Genomic DNA, 20,060 nt, shown 5'->3' with positions numbered 1-20,060 from the left:
CAAAATTTTTTGGAAAAATTTTTTGGATATTTTCTTATTGTTGGTTCCTCTTGAAATCTGTTCACATTATTCTGATACTGATATCGCCTATTGGTTTAAAAATACTTTTAGTGGATCATGCATAAAATTAAATGGCCCCAACACTTTCTTCATGTCTTTATATTATTGTGCAAAATTGAACAAGCTTATGTGAACTGTGATAATTATCAGTGTAGCACAAAAACCTAAAACATTGCCATACGTGCTTTTGAAAACAAATCTAGTTCTAATTCTGAAATGAAAGCTGAAAAAAAGGTGTTTAAATTGATCCAAATGCTGAAGTTAAGATAGCAAATACTCTTATTCAATTTATTAGATTGATTGACTTGTGGTCATCTATCCCCCTCTTTGAAAATTGACCTTGAATTTGCGTCTTCTATCCTTGGGTCACTCTTTTTCACGTCTTTCCAAAATGCAATCTACTTTAGCCCATTCTGCCACCTATCATTGTGGTGCCTTCTTTTTAGAAGTGAGGCATTTCTAGTTTTACTTAATTTAATTCCCGCTCAGTACTTCCCGTGCTAAGAAAGCGGAAGGTAAGGTCGGTTGGGCGAGTGGGTGCGGGGAGGGGGGGGGGGGGGGGGGGGGGTATTGGGAATCGGGAATAGAAAAAGAGAAAAAGAGGGGTGCAAAATGCATTGCAGAAACGATAAAGCGAGACAAAGAATATAAATGAAAACTTTTCACAAGGTTTTTTTTCAGCTAATGTGATCAAATTTAAAAGTGAAAAAGGAGAGAAAATTTAGGGTCTTTTATTCAACATTTCACAACACTTCTTTTCAACTGCGCTAATTGAGGAAACCAATCGCAGGAAATTCGTAAGAAGAAGCCCGCAAACTATTTTAATGGATTGCTTTTGTTCCCGAGCTAAACTTTCATTGGAAAAATAATGGCTGTGTATCTTGGGGAAAAAATTTGACGATAGTCTACTTTTTTTGCGTCTTTGAATCAGTTAAGTTAAATCCGGGCGTGTTACAAATCTAACCCGCTGTTAACGTCTGATATTTGGGCGGTGGCAACTAAGGCACACACGCACATATATTACCCAAAGGCTAACAAGTCAACCCCGCCCCATGTTGCAAAGAATTTAATTTCACACCCGGTATTATTTGATATCTGGGGGCTATTTGAATTCAAATACCCGAAATTTGTTTGCGCCCAAGTCTGCCAAAGATTATCACGCCTCAGGGATGAACTTTTGTGCTCCAAAAGAAAAATTCCCAAAAGAGGGATTGTAATGACAATATGAATTCTGGCGTAAGGGGTAAACCTTTAAAATGGACGCTCACGAACAAATTGTAAACCGAACACAGGAGTAATTGGAAGATTAAGTTCGTAAGTCAAAAAGATATCTCGGAAGATTTTGCCAGACAATTTTTTACACGTTAGCAAATCATTATTGGCCAAATCTGGTCGGAATAACTGTCAAGTATTAAATGGTAACTTCACGACTGAAAGAAGTCTCTGCCTTTAAGGTGGTACTGCCCATGCGTTATTCCACTGGACATCGATTTCGGACATTACCCCAGCTGAGAACCCAGATCTTCTCAGATCAATTTTTGTATGCACAATATTGCATGGTTAAATTTTTTCCTGAAAAGAAGGATCAATTGTTGCTGTTTTTCAAACTCTAAAAATTGTAGGATCGATTGCAACAAATGATCATTTGTAAATAATCTTTTTTAACTTTAGAACAATCAAGTTGATGCAATTTGTGCTGAACAACCACTCTGATTAGGATTTTATCAACAAAAGAATATCACATTTAAACAGCAAAAATAAAGAAACCTTTTGTAAGCAATTCGTGCGAGGAAGACTTGAGAATAAGTGAAAGTGAAAGATGTGAAGATAATTTTTTGTTCGTCTAGCCAATAACAGCCAAAAATTTTCCACTTTGCAGAATTTATTTGGTACACTCTATCGCTCAACTCAAAGCATTTTGAAAGAGAACTAAAGGAATTTTCTGAGGCAGAAGTGTTAAAAAAATCAAATATTACTGCTACCCTTTAGGCTGGTTTTAATTAGTAAGTTTTTACTGAAACTTAACCGCAAAGAAATGCACTGAATCCAAGGTGGCGAAAACGTTTTTTGGTTTAATTCATTTTTACTATTATTGTTGTTATCATTATTTTTTTCTGAATCTATAAAACAGATCTTCCGCATTAAGCATTTTCAGAATTTTATGAGAAATTGATCAAGAGTTCCATCAAGGCAAAAAATTCAAGATCATGCTGTATTTCTAATATCTGATTTCAACTGCCACTTGCAAAAAAAATAAAGTTAATCAGTCACGAGGCATTTTTTTAAGATCTTTCAAAATTAATTAATTTTCTGAAACAATATTTCAATCTTTGCAAAATTAACTTTGATGTTGATATTACCCAAGTTGATCATGCAAACTAAAAATTATTAGAGGCTGCTTGAAGTACCGCATAAAAAAGCGAGCAAAAATAACAAAGTTTTTACTCATATAAAGAAATCGCCAAAACGGTGATTGGTTTGATAAAAAAAAAGATTGGAAACAGAAAACTGAAAATTTCAACCAAATATTCTATAAAGTTATTGACTCCCGCTCTAACAAATTTACATAAAATGAACAAAAACCGTTTGCATCAGTACCTCTAAAGAGTGAATTCAATGAATGCATTGAAAGACCGAAAAACAAGATGTTGCGTAGATTATAGCAATCATATAGCAAAATAGAATCATTGTCTGCTTTTTTCAGTATTTTATATCTCTTTTTATATATCCTGAGCAATGGTACATTGAGCAATGTTTCATTCTGCTCCTATTTTTTCTACAAAATTGTAGCGATGACAAACGCTCAATGAAAACAAATGAGTTCGCAAATGATTTCATGGAATTTTACTCATGTCAAAGTGCCCAAACCACCCAATTGATTACATTTCATAATTCTGACCAATGGTCTAATTACTATTCAACAATTGTTATTACGGGCAGTTTTTGTTGTATTTACCCCTCCAGCTAGCAAGTCGTAACCACTAATATAAATTGGCTTAGAGGTAATTGCGTACAAACTTGTCTATGTATAAAAAGTGTGTATACTATAGTAATTTTTAGTTATAGGCTACAAAAGTATGACAAAATTCTGCTCAGACTTTTTTGGGGTGTGAGTATTTTTCATTCTATGCAAAATAAGTTTAGTCCGAGCAAACTCGATGACTTCAACATAATCATAATGAAGAGAAACTGCACATAAAGAAATTTATAATATTCTGGAGATGCAATGTTTCAGAACTGAATTAAGTTTTTACTTTTGAAATGTGCTGGCTCATCGCTGAAATGCTTTTCGATTCGAGTCCGGGAGAACATTTTATCATGTCACATTTAGATATGATTCTGCTAATTTTTCCCAGACCATAATGTATAGAGTGAAAATATGGGACCGCGTTGGGGTTTTTCGGGAATCCCTAACAGAAGCCAATTTTGTGGTAAAGACAACGATGTTGATGTTGATTTCAAATAAGTCATAAAAATTTTGATCTACAGGTTTTTAAAACTGGTAATTTTAATTAAACAAAAAAGCAGAAAAACAAATTCTAGGCTGTGAACCAAAGAAAACGCTGAGAATTTTAACAATATTTTTATAGATGTGGTAAGTCCAATCTATAAAATAAGAATTCAATCCGGATCCAAAAACGTTCAAGATGTTTGCAGGATTTTTAATCTGGAAAAAATTTTAAAAAATAAAAATTTAAAATATTTCTTTAAAGGAATTGCAAATGAAGCCCAGCGAATCAGCTTCAAAGGGTAGACTTAATAGAAATAATCTTTTGGTGGCCAATTTTAGAAAATGAAATCTTGCACGACATATACAAAATGTTAAATAAAAAAAATGAAAACTAGTGATAAATTGAAATTACATATCTGGCTTAAAATTCTTATATAACGAAGATACTGTAAAAAACAACAAGAGAAAAATGCCAGAAACCACGCATTCGCTTTGAATGACTAAAAACTTAAATGGCTAAATAATTAGATTTTACACAATTAATAGGTAAAGGGTGCGAGTTTGAGGAATATCAGAGAAACAGGCGAACAGCTAAGATTTCTTAAATATCTTTTAAATAAGTGAACAATTTAATTGAACCCAATCGGGTTTTATCAATAAAAAATTTTTCTTTCCTTTTTTGCATAGGAAACATCTCAATCGCCTAGTTAAAATGTTATCAGGTGAAAATTCTCTCATGTTCTCTCACGTTATCTCTGCTTTTATGGATCTGGGCTTTTTAGCGATGGATTCCATCTCATCGCAAAAAAACGTTAAGAGTTTTTACTGAATTTAACTTCTTTTCAAAATACAACAGTTTTCCATACTATTCAAAGGCATCATCTGACTTTTGCATTTGTTTTTTTAATCAAATTTATCTCACACTTCATAGCATTTTTTTGCTATAGTTTTACCAGCCGAACAAAAGAAACCCGAATACATTATATTCCTTTTCAGTACTTTTTCAATAACAACAAATAATTAGTATTCCTTATTCCTTTAGTGCCGTGCCTAGCAATTCGTTAGGACTGCTTGAGCTTCGTTTCAGAGCTAGTCAGAGTGACTGTGCATCAAAATGAGGTAAAGGTAATTTTTGCTGGCACCTTAAAGCGGTTGACAAAATTATCCAAAATTATAAAAGACCCAAATCTACAATTTCTCTGTAAAAGGTTTCTGTTAGCATCTCTATAAGGGGTAGTTTTTATCCGTTTTTCATAATCAAGTGTAATTAATTATCAAATATCAGTTAGGAAGGTGCTCGTCTTTTCCCCTAGAGTGTTATTTTCTCACAACTTTAGACAATAATTTGAAAATCTCAAAAATATGTAAATCAGACATTGAAGCAGTTTTGTTTTCCGATCTACAATATCTTAATTTTGTTTGTTTCGGAAACCCAAAAAATATTCTCGGTAAATAACTTAGCTGTAATTTATCTAAATCGGTTTTATTTGCTAATTTGTACAATAGAAATGCGTATTTGTTTTGTGATTGTCCTTTTTGTTGTACATCGTTAATAGCAACAATCTCCTGAGGTATTTTCTAGTTTGAAGAAATATAGAAAAAAGTAATTACTCCCGCGTCTTCCAAACATAGTATCTGGTAAGAAATTGTCATCAATTTTAATACCTAAGTATCACGAACACTTTTGCTCCTCAAGAACTGTTCATTCCATTTTTTTTTTCAATTTCAGTGTTTATTTCAAGGAAAGTCTTAGTGTCTGAAAAATATTATCCATGTTTCAGCAAGCGCTAGAAAAGATGGCTTTAAGTTAGTAGCCCCCAGGTTTGTCAAATGTCCATCATGATTTGCTACTAGCGACCTTATATTTTGTAAAAGAAGCGGAATCTAGTTATTTTTTTTTCTTTGCGCTATGCAAACCATGCTTTGTTTCATTGAGTGGTTTGTTCATGCGTGTTTTTTAGTTTTTTGTTCAAATTGGATCGGCTTCGACGTATTTTGCTATCCGAAGCATTAATCACATCAAACAAGATTCAAGTAACCTGAACCTGTTATCATTATTACCCGGTTCAACGATCATACAACTTTCTTTGATTTTGTACTAGGTCATATATGATTCTTAGTATTCATACTAGGTCATATATGATTTGTATGAGTTCTTTGTAGTCATACAAGGACCATATATGATTTCCTAGAAATCATACAAGGATCATACAAAAAATTCAAAGACTAAAACTTGTATAATTTTGATTTTCCATTGAAGTTGAAAAAAATTCTTGGATTTCATATAAGGTCATATATGACACATAATACATTGACTGGTGCCACAAATTCTCGTATAATGTAGTCAGAGGACTTATTAAATTATTATATCGCATTTGCAATCCACATTTGATTTTTTGTGTGCGCTAAAAGAATAACTTTGTGGTTTAAATGTATCCAGAAAACGAATTTGACGTGATATGCATTTTTTTCTCGATTAAAATTTTTTTATAAATGAGCTTTTCTATGTACAAACTGGCTTCAGAGTATGTCAAAAATTTTGTTAATTGTTTGGACTTACTCTTTTATTTTGTGCCCAACTTGCAATTGATATTGTACGTTAGAGTCTTTTGGCGGATACCAATGTGATGCCGGGGTATCATCTATGTGATGCTCTACCGAATAAACAAAAACCATAAATGGTTAAAGATTTTCAAAAAATAGATCTATGATTCTTGGTATTCGTACTAGGATCATATATGATTTCTTGGTAATCATACAAGGATCATGTATGATTTCGTTGGTTTCATACAAGGATCGTACTAAGAAATCAAGTATGGACAGTATGAAATCATATATGATCCTTGTATGAAATCAAAGAAACTTCAACCCGGGTAGATTATCAGAAACCACCATTATCAAAATAGCTGAAAATGAATTGCAGAAGCGCTTTTGCAAGGCTACTTTAATCACTTTTATAAGATTTCGCTATAACTTCGTGCTTAAGCAAATTCAAAAAAGACGTGTAAAGGCAAGGAGTTCTATCAATATTTTTATAAAGTTTTTCGATAGTCTCTTTGTTTACAGCAAGTTAGTACAATTTGACCCCCTGTACCTTGAGTTGACCTTGGGTCAGCTGAATTTCTTATGAAGTTGTTTCTAAACCTATTAGAATTGTGAGAGAATATCACAAGAATTGCTCCATCGAAAAAGTTCATCGTAATTTTTTTCTCAAATTATATTACACATGATTTGCTCACTCCAACAGCAAAAGCCTATCTCTTCTTCGATTTTGTTTGCTGATTTTTTTTCCTAAACTGATTTCACCTTGCAGTGGTAAAGACAACTAATTTGATTATAGATTTGTATCAAACAGAACATGAAGACAAAACAAACAAGCAATTCCAGCAGTAAACTTTCCTGGCAAAAACAAGAATCGCCTTTCATATATCACGAACCCAGCTAGGCCCTAGCGATCATAAATTTCATAGGGCACTTGGCGATAGTGAATGTGCCTGTAGCTATGACACGGGATCAATCTGAACACTATATCTGCAAATCAGTCTATGTAAACATACTTTAGGGGGACTTCCTGGAAAGTAGTTTACAACAACAAAATTTATGTTTTCCTTTGTTGCTTTCCTTGCTCTTGTCATGTTCTGAACAGTCTTAACAGTGCATTAGAAAAACATTCTTTGAGAGTGCACAAGATAAACAGGTTGTTGTTATTCTTGCCACTAATAAACAGCTGTCTAGACCACCTCTCTCTTGCTATAGTTTGCGATCCTAGAGTCTTACCAAAACAGTGGGTAATTTCTTAGACGCTAGGAAACAAGGAGTAAACAAACAATTCACGCTTTCATAACCTCATTAGCCCACCATAAGATCACTGTTACAGAGCGGAAAAATAAAATCCGCTGAGCAATTTTTAGTCACTTTTTATCCATGACAGTTTGAAATTCAGTTCTGATTATTTAACGTAAATCTACAACAGATAAACATATATGATTTAAATGAATGCTCTTTTGTTAGTAAAATAACTATTTTTCGTAATCTTTGTCTTAATATATTTTGTTCTAATTTATGTATCATGTTTTCCAGAATAGTGTTTGCCAAAAATAGCATCCAAGGTTGAAACACAGGTGTAAAATTAAAACGCCAGATCTCAGCAGTGTCCAATTCTAGAGTTAATACGATTTTCCTATTTACAGTGTCAGATTTTGTAACTTGCAAAGCTCGTGTTTCAAGTGAGTTTACGTGACTCTGCTAAAGTCACTGAGAAAGTCTGACAATAATTGCAAACCACGAAGAGATCCAAGCACGATTTTTGAAGTGACTTCAGCAAGAGTCACGCCACCCTGCTTGAAGCACCCACGTTGCAAATTTTAAAATGCTGGAAGTTTGAAATCGAGCACTGGATATATAATAAAATCTTGCATTCTAGAATCTGGCACTGAAGAGATCTGACATTTGAAAACTCCAGTTACGTGACTCAGCACTTAGAAATTCTGACCTGCATCTCAAACTCCAACGCGATTCTCGACGCATGCCAGATTTTCTCCGTGACTTGATCAGATTCACGTAACCTATACATAAAACGGCCATCTTTCGATAGTGTTCTTTGATCAAAGTTATCATTGAAAGAAGGAACTTTTATTATGAATTAAAACTGACGTCTGAAAATTAAATTATTCTCCTCCTAATTAAAAACGTCTGTACTGCAGAGTAACATGAATACCAAAAATAGAAATCAAGTAGTCTGAAAAACTGCATGAACAAATTTTTCTTGTCCTACGACTCACCCGAAGGTGAACCAAGTTTGATTAATTAATTACGTGACTAAATGTCAGGTTTTGCCATACGCTGTATAGTTTAATTTTAGTTGAAATAATGAACATCAATCGTTGATACTAAACAAAACAAAATTCCCTGAAAAACGGAAAACTTTAAAGCATTTCCTAGTAGTGTATGGTACTACATGTAATAACAAAAATTTTTGAATTATTAAGTTCTACTGAAAACTTAGCAAGCTTGCTAAAAGCTTCAACTTGAGAAATGCATCTGAAGCATATCAACAAAAGAACCAACAGCTACAGTGAGTTTAAGAAACTGATTGTGACAACATCTGCTATCCCATAATGAACATATACACAATCTATTCTCTCTAATGTTTTCACCGCGCACATTTCTACTTGACCAGTCAGTTGTTTATAGTCCCCAAAAATTTACTTTTTGGCGCAGACTTTTTTATTATGGTATTCTACTAAGAGCATTGGTAGATTACATGCGCCCTAGTTTTCAATAGAAATAGCTGACAAAACAGGAATAATCAGACTATCGAAGTTTTAAATTCATCGAATATGCAACAATTTGAGTTCAACAAGCATCTTATCTCCGGAGACATAAAGGCAAAAAAGCACATAAGACAGGCTCGACAAGTCTAGTTGAATTTGTTAGCAAGTCTTATGTTTGAGTGAATTTTGGGCTCAGATCGATCACCGATACGTTTTTGAAACCAAAAAATATTAAGCCCAAAATAGTTTTTTTTGAGATATTAGAGTTAGGTTAATTTAAAATTAGGTTAACCCAATTTTTCCGGTCATATTAGAACGTATTTTTTGTGCATTTGCACTTTTCTCGCTTTATTTACATAGCTTGCCTAAGCTGCTCATTTCAAATAGTGCGTTGCTCATTTTCTTGCTAACAATAGTCAAGAAAATTCTTTTGAACATCAAGCGTGTAATGGGAGGCACCAAGATATATTTTTCAAAAAAACAGTATTCAATTAAAAAGCACAAACATGAATTTCAACAGAATAGGTGGGCACTCGAATCGACCATGATTCAGATAGCCAATGAAGCTGAAGATTTTTCTAAACAATTCGATTGGCTGGTTTATCTGCATCTTTTTTCTTAATTAGTTCTGATTGGTCTGTCAAAAAAAGAAAATTGAAATTTCGCTTAAATTGCTCACAGCTCCAAACAAATTAGCTCTCAAGACGTACTGAATTGAAATTCATTTCTTAGTTAACCCAGCCAAAATCGATTTTTAGTTATCTTGCAAGATCATGCAATACCTTGAAAGACGATGCATGGTCCTGTAAAATTTCTTCGTCTTCCAAGAACCTTGGAAGATAACAATTCGACCTGTAAAAATCTCGCAAGATTTTAGCGCAAAAATCAAACCAATTTTAGCTCAAAAAATCTTGAATCCTAGTGACCCAGTCTTACACAAAAAATTTGCAATATACTAAAAAAACGCAATATTTGAACAAATTAAAATTCGCAATATTTGAAAAAAGTTGCAATATTTGAAATCCGGCCATTGATTAAATTGATAGAAAAAACATCAAAAAAGAATTAAGGTAAGGCATCAAGATTTTGTGAGATTAGATCATTTGGAAATGAGTCAGCAGCCAATGGGACTTGATATAAATTCTTCAAAACAAATCAAGCTGGAAAGATCGAATATCTACTTTGGCAACATAATCTCCTAGCTTCAATTGAATTAATCTTGATGTTATCCTAAACAACTGGATCCCGTTTTATTACAAGCTGCGCAAAAAATGATGATTACAAAGTTATCGTCAAAATTTGGAGCATACAAGGTAGAAACATCGACTAACCTCAAAATAATCTGTTAACAGTCCTCGTTGGCAGTCACAAAATGTCACATTATTTTTACATGGCGCTGTTTTTCTGAATTTTAAATTATTTATGGGTAAAAATTGAAGAACATTCAACAAAAAAACTAGTACAGAGATTAGTTTGTTCTACAGAAAGAAAAAGCAACTCTTATTCAAAGAGACAATCCTAAAAACTAACAGAAATAAGATTAAAAGTTATGCAAAGTTCAAAGATTCGCCAATTTTTTTAATTTCTTTTTTTTTTCATAAGCGATAGCAACCATTAATTTTCGATTAATGTATTCTAGATTGATCAATTATTAAATTAGTAGGAAACCAATAGAACCTCAAATTAGTCGAGATTAAGGATATGGACTAGCAACGAATACACGCAGAACTCAAATTGCACAAAATAATTTTACAAAAGTACATTGATGAAGTCATTAAAACAGTAAGCTATCTTTTGAAAATGTTATAAGTATTCAATTGAGTCATATCTGGGTCACAATTGGGCCCTCACCTTAGATTAACTATGCCAAAAAGACAACAAAGGCAATCACAAGCAGTGAATAGAATCACAAATTCTTAAAAAAATTGTATGAAACCACATAATGTACAAGCGATAAAACCATCAGTTGAAACATTTTTAAAGAGACTCTTATTTGCGTCAAGGAAAAATGGACTGAACATTTTAGTAATCAAGGTAAGCTACAATTTGTCAGCAATGAGAACAAAGAGGGGCGGAGTACGAAACATCGATCAAACTTGTCAAACACAAATTGTTTGAAGGTCGTTATTACCGTTATTTATCAACTGATATCAAAAATTATTTACTTTTGTCTTCAGAGGAAGCCGTTGAGTCCTGGAGTGATACGACATTAAAAAAACGGAGTTGCAGTTATTAAATCCTAAGCTGTTTACTAAAAATTTAAATAAGTTCAACTGCGTTCCATTTCGGAGCCAATGGGACCTGTTAATAATACGAAGATCTGGCAAGGCCCCAACAAAAACACTTTCAGAAATGGCAATATTATTTTAGTAAATGAGACATTTTTCAATTAAAGCTCGTGGTATCGAAGCCATTGAGCCATTAGTTAAAATGCTGGAAGTTTGAAATCTAGCACTGCATATATATTAAAATCTTGCATTCTAGATTCGGTCACTGAAGAGATCTGACATTTGAAAACTTGAGTTACGTGACTCAGCACTTTGAAATTCTGGCCTGCATCTCAAACTGCAACGCGATTTTCGACGCACGCCAGATTTTCTCCGTGACTTCATCAGATTCACGTAACCTATACATAAACGGCCATCTTTCGATAGTGTTCTTTGATCAAAGTTATCATTGAAGGAAGGAAATTGTTGAAAGTTATCATTGAATTAAAACTAACGTCTGAAAATTAAATTATTCTCCTCCTAATTAAAAACGTCTGAACTGCAGAGTAACATGAATACCAAAAATAGAAATCAAGTAGTCTGAAAAAGTGCATGAACAAATTTTTCATGTCCTACGACTCACCCGAAGGTGAACCAAGTTTGATTAATTAATTACGTGACTAAATGCCAGGTTTTGACATACGCTGTATAGTTTAGTTTTAGTTGAAATAATGAACATCAATAGTTGATACTATACAAAACAAAATTTCCTGAAAAACGGAAATCTTTAAAGCATTTCCTAGTAGTGTATGGTACTACATGTAATAACAAAAATTTTTGAAATATTAAGTTCTACTGAAATCTTAGCAAGCTTGCCAAAAGCTTCAACTTGAGAAATGCATCTGAAGCATGTCAACAAAAGAACCAACAGCTACAGTGAGTTTAAGAAACGGATTGTGAGAACATCTGCTATCCCATAATGAACATATACACAATCTATTCTCTCTAATGTTTTCACCGCGCACATTTCTACTTGATCAGTCAGTAGTTTATACTTTTTGGCGCAGACTTTTTTATTATGGTATTCTACTAAGAGCATTGGTAGATTACATGCGCCCTAGTTTTCAATAGAAATAGCTGACAAAACAGGAATAATCAGACTATCGAAGTTTTAAATTCATCGAATATGCAACAATTTGAATTCAACAAGCATCTTATCTCCGGAGACATAAAGGCAAAAAAGCACATAAGACAGGCTCGACAAGTCTAGTTGAATTTGTTAGCAAGTCTTATGTTTGAGTGAATTTTGGGCTCAGATCGATCACCGATACGTTTTTGAAACCAAAAAATATTAAGCCCAAAATAGTTTTTTTTGAGATATTAGAGTTAGGTTAATTTAAAATTAGGTTAACCCAATTTTTCCGGTCATATTAGAACGTATTTTTTGTGCATTTGCACTTTTCTCGCTTTATTTACATAGCTTGCCTAAGCTGCTCATTTCAAATAGTGCGTTGCTCATTTTCTTGCTAACAATAGTCAAGAAAATTCTTTTGAACATCAAGCGTGTAATGGGAGGCACCAAGATATATTTTTCAAAAAAACAGTATTCAATTAAAAAGCACAAACATGAATTTCAACAGAATAGGTGGGCACTCGAATCGACCATGATTCAGATAGCCAATGAAGCTGAAGATTTTTCTAAACAATTCGATTGGCTGGTTTATCTGCATCTTTTTTCTTAATTAGTTCTGATTGGTCTGTCAAAAAAAGAAAATTGAAATTTCGCTTAAATTGCTCACAGCTCCAAACAAATTAGCTCTCAAGACGTACTGAATTGAAATTCATTTCTTAGTTAACCCAGCCAAAATCGATTTTTAGTTATCTTGCAAGATCATGCAATACCTTGAAAGACGATGCATGGTCCTGTAAAATTTCTTCGTCTTCCAAGAACCTTGGAAGATAACAATTCGACCTGTAAAAATCTCGCAAGATTTTAGCGCAAAAATCAAACCAATTTTAGCTCAAAAAATCTTGAATTCTAGTGACCCAGTCTTATACAAAAAATTTGCAATATACTAAAAAAACGCAATATTTGAACAAATTAAAATTCGCAATATTTGAAAAAAGTTGCAATATTTGAAATCCGGCCATTGATTAAATTGATAGAAAAAACATCAAAAAAGAATTGAGGTAAGGCATCAAGATTTTGTGAGATTAGATCAGTTGGAAATGAGTCAGCAGCCAATGGGACTTGATATGAATTCTTCAAAACAAACCAAGCTGGAAAGATCGAATATGTACTTTGGCAACATAATCTCCTAGCTTCAATTGAATTAATCTTGATGTTATCTTAAACAACTGGATCCCGTTTTATTACAAGCTGCGCAAAAAATGATGATTACAAAGTTATCGTCAAAATTTGGAGCATACAAGGTAGAAACATCGACTAACCTCAAAATAATCTGTTAACAGTCACCGTTGGCAGTCACAAAATGTCACATTATTTTTACATGGCGCTGTTTTTCTGAATTTTAAATTATTTATGGGTAAAAATTGAAGAACATTCAACAAAAAAACTAGTACAGAGATTAGTTTGTTCTACAGAAAGAAAAAGCAACTCGTATTCAAAGAGACAATCCTAAAAACTAACAGAAATAAGATTGAAAGTTATGCAAAGTTCAAAGATTCGCGAATTTTTTTAATTTCTTTTTTTTTCATAAGTGATAGCAATCATTAATTTTCGATTAATGTATTCTAGATAGATCAATTATTAAATTAGTAGGAAACCTCAAATCTCAAATTAGTCGAGATTAAGGATATGGACTAGCAACGAATACACGCAGAACTCAAATTGCACAAAATAATTTTACAAAAATACATTGATGAAGTCATTAAAACAGTAAGCTATCTTTTGAAAATGTTAGAAGTATTCAATTGAGTCATATCTGGGTCACAATGGGGCCCTCACTTTAGATTAACTATGCCAAAAAGACAACAAAGGCAACCACAAGCAGTGAATAGAATCACAAATTCTTAAAAAAATTGTATGAAACCACATAATGTACAAGCGATAAAACCATCAGTTGAAACATTTTTAAAGAGACTCTTATTTGCGTCAAGGAAAAATGGACTGAACATTTTAGTAATCAAGGTAAGCTACAATTTGTCAGCAATGAGAACAAAGAGGGGCGGAGTACGAAACATCGATCAAACTTGTCAAACACAAATTGTTTGAAGGTCGTTATTACCGTTATTTATCAACTGATATCAAAAATTATTTACTTTTGTCTTCAGAGGAAGCCGTTGAGTCCTGGAGTGATACGACATTAAAAAAACGGAGTTGCAGTTATTAAATCCTAAGCTGTTTACTAAAAATTTAAATAAGTTCAACTGCGTTCCATTTCGGAGCCAATGGGACCTGTTAATAATACGAAGATCTGGCAAGGCCCCAACAAAAACACTTTCAGAAATGGCAATATTATTTTAGTAAATAAGACATTTTTCAATTAAAGCTCGTGGTATTGAAGCCATTGAGCCATTAGTTAAAAAGTAGAACCACTAAAAAGATTAAAAATTTTTTTCTAGAAGAAGGAAACAACATGTGTTGACTGACACTGAGCAACAATTTGACAAAATTTAGAAACAAGCAGCAAAGTTCAAAAAATTAGGTGGAGCCATTAAGTATCAATTATTATAACAACTGTACCCTGTAACAAAGACAACTCAAAAAGTATTTTCATTAATGATACTCACCGATGAGACTGCAAGACGAACATCAATTCAAGTTCACGGAAAAACTTTGTGAAAGCCATGAACACAATGAAATTTACTCTGGAAACATAATATTTGATCAAAGGGTTTCATTTTCGACAAAATACGTGCTGTCAAAATCGATCTTTGAAAAGAAATATTTTGGTCTGTAATAGTCAATGAAAAAAATCAGAAAAAAATGCAAAAAAAAAATTTAAAACAGAATCGCCAAAATAATTATAACAATTTTTGACGGTCAAAAATCACGATCAGACTAAAAGTAACCTTCATCGTTTTGCTGCTGTTCCAATTGTAACCAAAACAGATAACTTGGCTACAAAATTTCAATATAATAGAAATGCATGATGCATTATGGCTAATGATAGTTTTAAGTTAGCGAAAGATATTTTTGATAATAAAATTTTAAACTTTGAGAACTTGGTAAATTTGAGCTAATGTTGTCCTATCAAAAGAATTTGCAACCCTCCTCTGTGTACATAGGCAAAACCAATAATTTTATTGTTTACAAATCTAACACAGTTCATCAAAATAGACAGAAATTTGAGCAAAATTCCGGAAAAAGTGAACACAAGCAACGGAGGTCATTCTAATGTTCACAAAGTTTTAAACTTCGATAACTGCCCAGGAAAAAATTTTAAAAAATCGTTTTAATTCTATATTCTACGCTGCAGCTGCTTTGTAATGATACCACTCACAACCCTATACGATGAATATATCGATCGGCCAAAACTGACTGCACAAAAAACCAGTTGAGCATATAGTTTCCTTTTGACTTAAGTGGGTTCGAACGACAAAGTGAGGATAGGGACCTGCCTAAAAGTAAGCTAAAAAGGAGCAAACTATTAAAATTGGGCTAAAATCTGATCATAGGTGATTATCGTCTAGATGTGTCTGTTTTTAGGCTGATTTTTGTCTGGGTAAATCTGATCACTAAAGAGCATCTCCACCTGGGTAGTTTTGTCTGGAATGTCTGATCATTGTAATTTTTGTCTGGAATATGTGGTTCATAATTCTACCACCTAATCCGGTAGTAACTTAAAACACTACAATGAACTTAGATTATGAGACCAGGTCTTACCCTTGGTGACAAATTGTAGTGGTACCGTTGCTCACAGCAGAAACATCATCAACAGCCTGTTTGTAACTCGATTGATGATCGTTGCTGACGTTCGTCTGAGAACAGTTGTTGCCATTGGCCATCTTGTGATCAAATTTAGCGAAGGAGAACCACTCGTTGAATAAACTGGGAAGCAGGTCTGTTCTGAGAGACGCTTTGAACATGATAGCTGCGTTGAATGCGCACAGGAAGGTCCAAATTGTATTAACTATGGTCAAAAACACTAGATGTCAACAAAGAAAACATGGGTTAATATAAATGTTAGTATCATTTATTTTGAATTGGGTGAATAGTTGATTTACCAATATGGGTCATATCTCCAGATTCAACACTTGCCACAATACAAGCTGCCACGTACCTAAAACATGTCAAAAATTGATTAAATATTGCGTCATTTTCCAGTTTGAGGTCCGGCACTGAAATGACTTCATGACTTTAGATAAACACCGAAATGACCTCTGCTCAACCCAGTGCGCGACCCCACGCGAGGACTTCCAAGATCCTGGGAAAACCCCGCGAGGACTTGCAAGATCTTGCCAAGATCTTAGAAACGCTCGCGTGGAACTTGCACGTACTTGGAAACGCTCACGTGGGAATCCAAGATCTGGGAAGTCTTGGCGTGTTTTCCCAAGATTTTTTGCAAACTAGGGAGAATGGTTATTTATTGCAGAATAACGTTGTGCTTACTTGTTAAAGGCCTTTTCTGGGTTAAAAAAGCAGAAAAACCAAGAAGATCACCCTTCCAGGAAATACTGTGGTTCTTGGAAGTCTTGCCGTGGGAACCCAAGATCTGGCAAGTCTTGGCGTGTTTCTCTGAATTTTCTTGGAAACTAGAGAAAAAGCTAATTTAACGTGAATGACGTTGTCGATAATCATTTCAAGTCGTTTCTGGGACAGAAAAGACGGCAAAATCAAGGAAGTCAGTTTTCCAGGAAAAACTGTGGTTCCTGTAAGTGTTGCCTTGGGAACCTAAGATCTCACATATCTTCGAGTGTATTTTCCAGGTTTTTTGGACAGAGCAGGAAATTGCTCAGTGAAATGTTAAGAGCAGTGTGAGTGACTGCTCAATTGATCCCAAGGTAACAACTATTGTTACCAGGAATTTCCAAAAACTTGACGTAGAAATCCAGGTAAAAAAATGCCCGTATAAAAAATTGTGCCAGCAGGTCCATAAAACAAGAACTAAAAGAGAGACTGGAAAAATTGAAAGAACAGTCTTCGCTGAGTTAGGTTGGCACTTATAAGGCACCGTTTTGACGAAAATCAGGGAAGTCGAAATCTTGAGAAACCACGCAAAATCTTGTCAAGATCCTGTCAAGATCTTGGAAATGCTGCTGTGGGCTCGAAAAAAAATGTTTTTTTTTCTAAGTTTTGACTGTTATCTTGGGCAATCGAAGCGAAATTTTGTCTTTGTGAGTAATTTTGGGATAAAAATGAAGCATTTGTAAAAAAAAGTAAAACTTGGAAAACCACGCAAGTTCCTGCCAAGATCCTGGAAACCCTCGTGTGGTTCTTGAAGAATCCAAGATCTTGCGTGGACTTGGAATTGGTATCGTGGAAATCCAAGATCTTGCGTGGACTTGGCGTGGATGTCGTGGGTTCGAGCACTGGGAACGCCTGCTCAGAAGTGCACTCGAATTAATGTCAAAAACCTTTAGTTATGTTGATCTAAGAGTGCGCTCTTGTCAAGAGGGGTGACCAGAGGTCTTGTCAGAGGTTCTTTCGGTTCGATACCTCATCATCGGTTTGCAGCACAATTATTCGGATAGTTATTGTTTTGTGAATGCTTTTGTTTTTTTTGTTTTATTTTTCATGGTCGTGAGGTAGCATGGGTCGGGTAAAAAAATGTTATCACTATACTATATTTGAAAACAGACAGTTTTTTTTACAAGATTTGAGAAGATTTTTTGCAAAAACTGCAAGATTGGAGATAAAAATAGAGAAAAGTTCATAATTGCGCAAGATAACCACATTGTTTTTTAACAAGAGATTTATCATAGACTAGCCTTGTCTCTCACTTGTACGCTATTTTGGTGAAAGCAGAGTTTTTCTATAAGGTTAAATATTTCTTCCAATCTTGATTATCCATTCATTTTTTTTTTACTTCTCCTTTATTTGGCGACCTAAAATAGCTTGAACAACGCGGATTGGTTCTACTGTGGAACAAAGCAAGAACTTATTGGTATCTTTTTGTCTCCAAAACCCCACCCTCCACAGTACCAGTGCATAGCAGATCATTGCAAAAATATGACACGTTCGCTTGTGGGGTTGTCAATAATACGCAGCCAGTATGAGGGCACAAATGGAAAATATCCCATTTCCATATATGAAATATAGTAATCAAGCAAGTACTGACAATTCTTGTAGCAAGCTGTGACGTGCTTATTTGATTATGTGAAAACTTTATCTGTTAGCTCAAAAATACAGTTAGTGCAAATATTTTTCTAATAAATATTGAGCAAGCAAAAAATCTCGGAACCGACTAGTTATCAATTTAGCAGATCTAGACCAACAACGAAGACCATTGCAGCGCACTCATAAACAACAATAGCAGACAGAAAACGTTTTCAAATTAACTGTCAAAAGGCAAGATTTAGCTGATAGGCAACACACAAAACTTGTTACCAAATGCTACAAAAGTTGTCATTCAGACTTTTTGAATTAAAAAAATACAAATGCTACAGCCCAGCAATCAAACTTTGTTTTGCAATAAATGTAAAAGACTAAACATTGCAGCTGAAAGCCATTTTTGTCAATACAAAATAGATTTTGTACTGGCTCCACGAGCCAACCCCAGTTGCTGATAACTTAACTTATGCAGACTGTTAATATGCAATCAAAATTTTAAAAAAGCCCTTCTGCTGGGGCGTAAAAATCATTTGCCCGCTTTATAAGAGCAAAAAAGCTCATGAACCAAAACAACTGTACAGCTTTGTTTTTTTTTGCCGATCGAAAGATTTTATCTAGGGACTGGATAGCGCCCAAAACTCTGCCAATATTCCAAATGATTTGTTTGATGGTTCGTCTAATTGTTGGGAGTGTAATCTGCTGTCCCAAAAAAAATTGTTCTCTTGGTTGGATAAGAACTTAACTCCAGATAATTGAAATAGTAACCAACAAATGTAAAAACAGCAACAGGTGAAGTTATAGCCAGAAACAAATAATTGAGTAAATTCAGCAATCCAAGAGTACTTTTTTTATCAAAACTAAATAATGGTCCACACAAATGCAAACGAGTTCAAACAATCTGTCCATAAGTATCCAAATCTAATTCATCTGACTTCCTAACTCAATTAACTCCAATAAGTTATGCCTCCCAGTAGCTATGTTCCGGCATAGAACTTTGCAACCAACAGTTTTGATTAACTTTGCAGTCTCACTCACTGCAACTACAAAACTACATTCTTTCACACTAGAAGTCATAATCTTTCTCATTAAGAACCAACTGCTTCGCTCAAATGTTCTTTTTCTCTTTTAATTCGTTCTGCTTGTTCTCCCAATTTTTTGTATTCTTCTCTCCTCTGATGTTTCATCTTATGCTTCATCGTATTCATTTTTGCTGGTCTTTATCAGCGATAAATAACGTTTCGTTCCACTTAGAATTTTTTAAATTGACGTATAAGTGCAATGGTCGGCGTAGAAGGTCAGCCACAAGATGTAACTTATCTTATATAAACGTTTCATGTTCCTCAATCCCAGTACAAGCACATGCATGCCTGCCTACAAACTGCAAGCTGTGAACTTTTGCCCAACCTCTGCCACGTGGACCCCATTTCCACTAAGGAGCTAGCAGTTTTGCCTTTCAAACAACCCCAACAGTCCCCAATATTAACCGATTGAGCGAAAAACGGGGGGAAACTCAGATCATTCTATCCCTTTTCCTTGTAATAATATTGCCAGAGTTAATATTTTGAAATTGAAAGATAACAAATATAAATTTTTCATATTTAATTGCGGTTTTAGATGAACTAAGATTCTGTTAAAAGTATTGTTTCTTTCATGAATTTACCAAAAGGTTATTGCTTCTTTTCGTTTGTTCTAAAAATAGAAATTAAACGGCTTTCAATTAGCGGAGAAATCTCACTGTTTTCGCATTTGTTTTGCATTTATACAAAGAGTCACCAGAAACAATTTGAAACCAATTGGGCGTGAAGAACAAAGGTTTGGAAGATTTGAGGGAG

General features: G+C 34.0%; 1 protein-coding gene across 1 annotated transcript in view; it reads right to left on the bottom strand.

The window, feature by feature from the left end:
* Positions 1 to 16,254, bottom strand: part of LOC142340047 (uncharacterized) — a 98,487-nt gene extending 82,233 nt beyond the window's left edge. Inside the window, exons 1-2 of the mRNA XM_075390447.1 lie at positions 16,182 to 16,254; positions 15,841 to 16,102 (exon numbers count right to left, since the gene is read on the bottom strand). Of these exons, the coding sequence (XP_075246562.1) occupies positions 15,841 to 16,102; positions 16,182 to 16,194 (275 nt within the window). The 5' untranslated portion in view covers positions 16,195 to 16,254. The remainder of the gene's footprint in view (positions 1 to 15,840; positions 16,103 to 16,181) is intronic.
* Between the last annotated feature and the right edge of the window lie 3,806 nt (positions 16,255 to 20,060).

The sequence above is a fragment of the Convolutriloba macropyga genome, chromosome 5 (assembly GCF_964194025.1).
Source record: "Convolutriloba macropyga chromosome 5, txConMacr16.3, whole genome shotgun sequence".
Lineage (NCBI taxonomy): Eukaryota > Metazoa > Xenacoelomorpha > Acoela > Convolutidae > Convolutriloba > Convolutriloba macropyga.
Note: the sequence above shows the minus strand (reverse complement) of the source record. Positions and strands in the feature narration are given on the sequence as shown.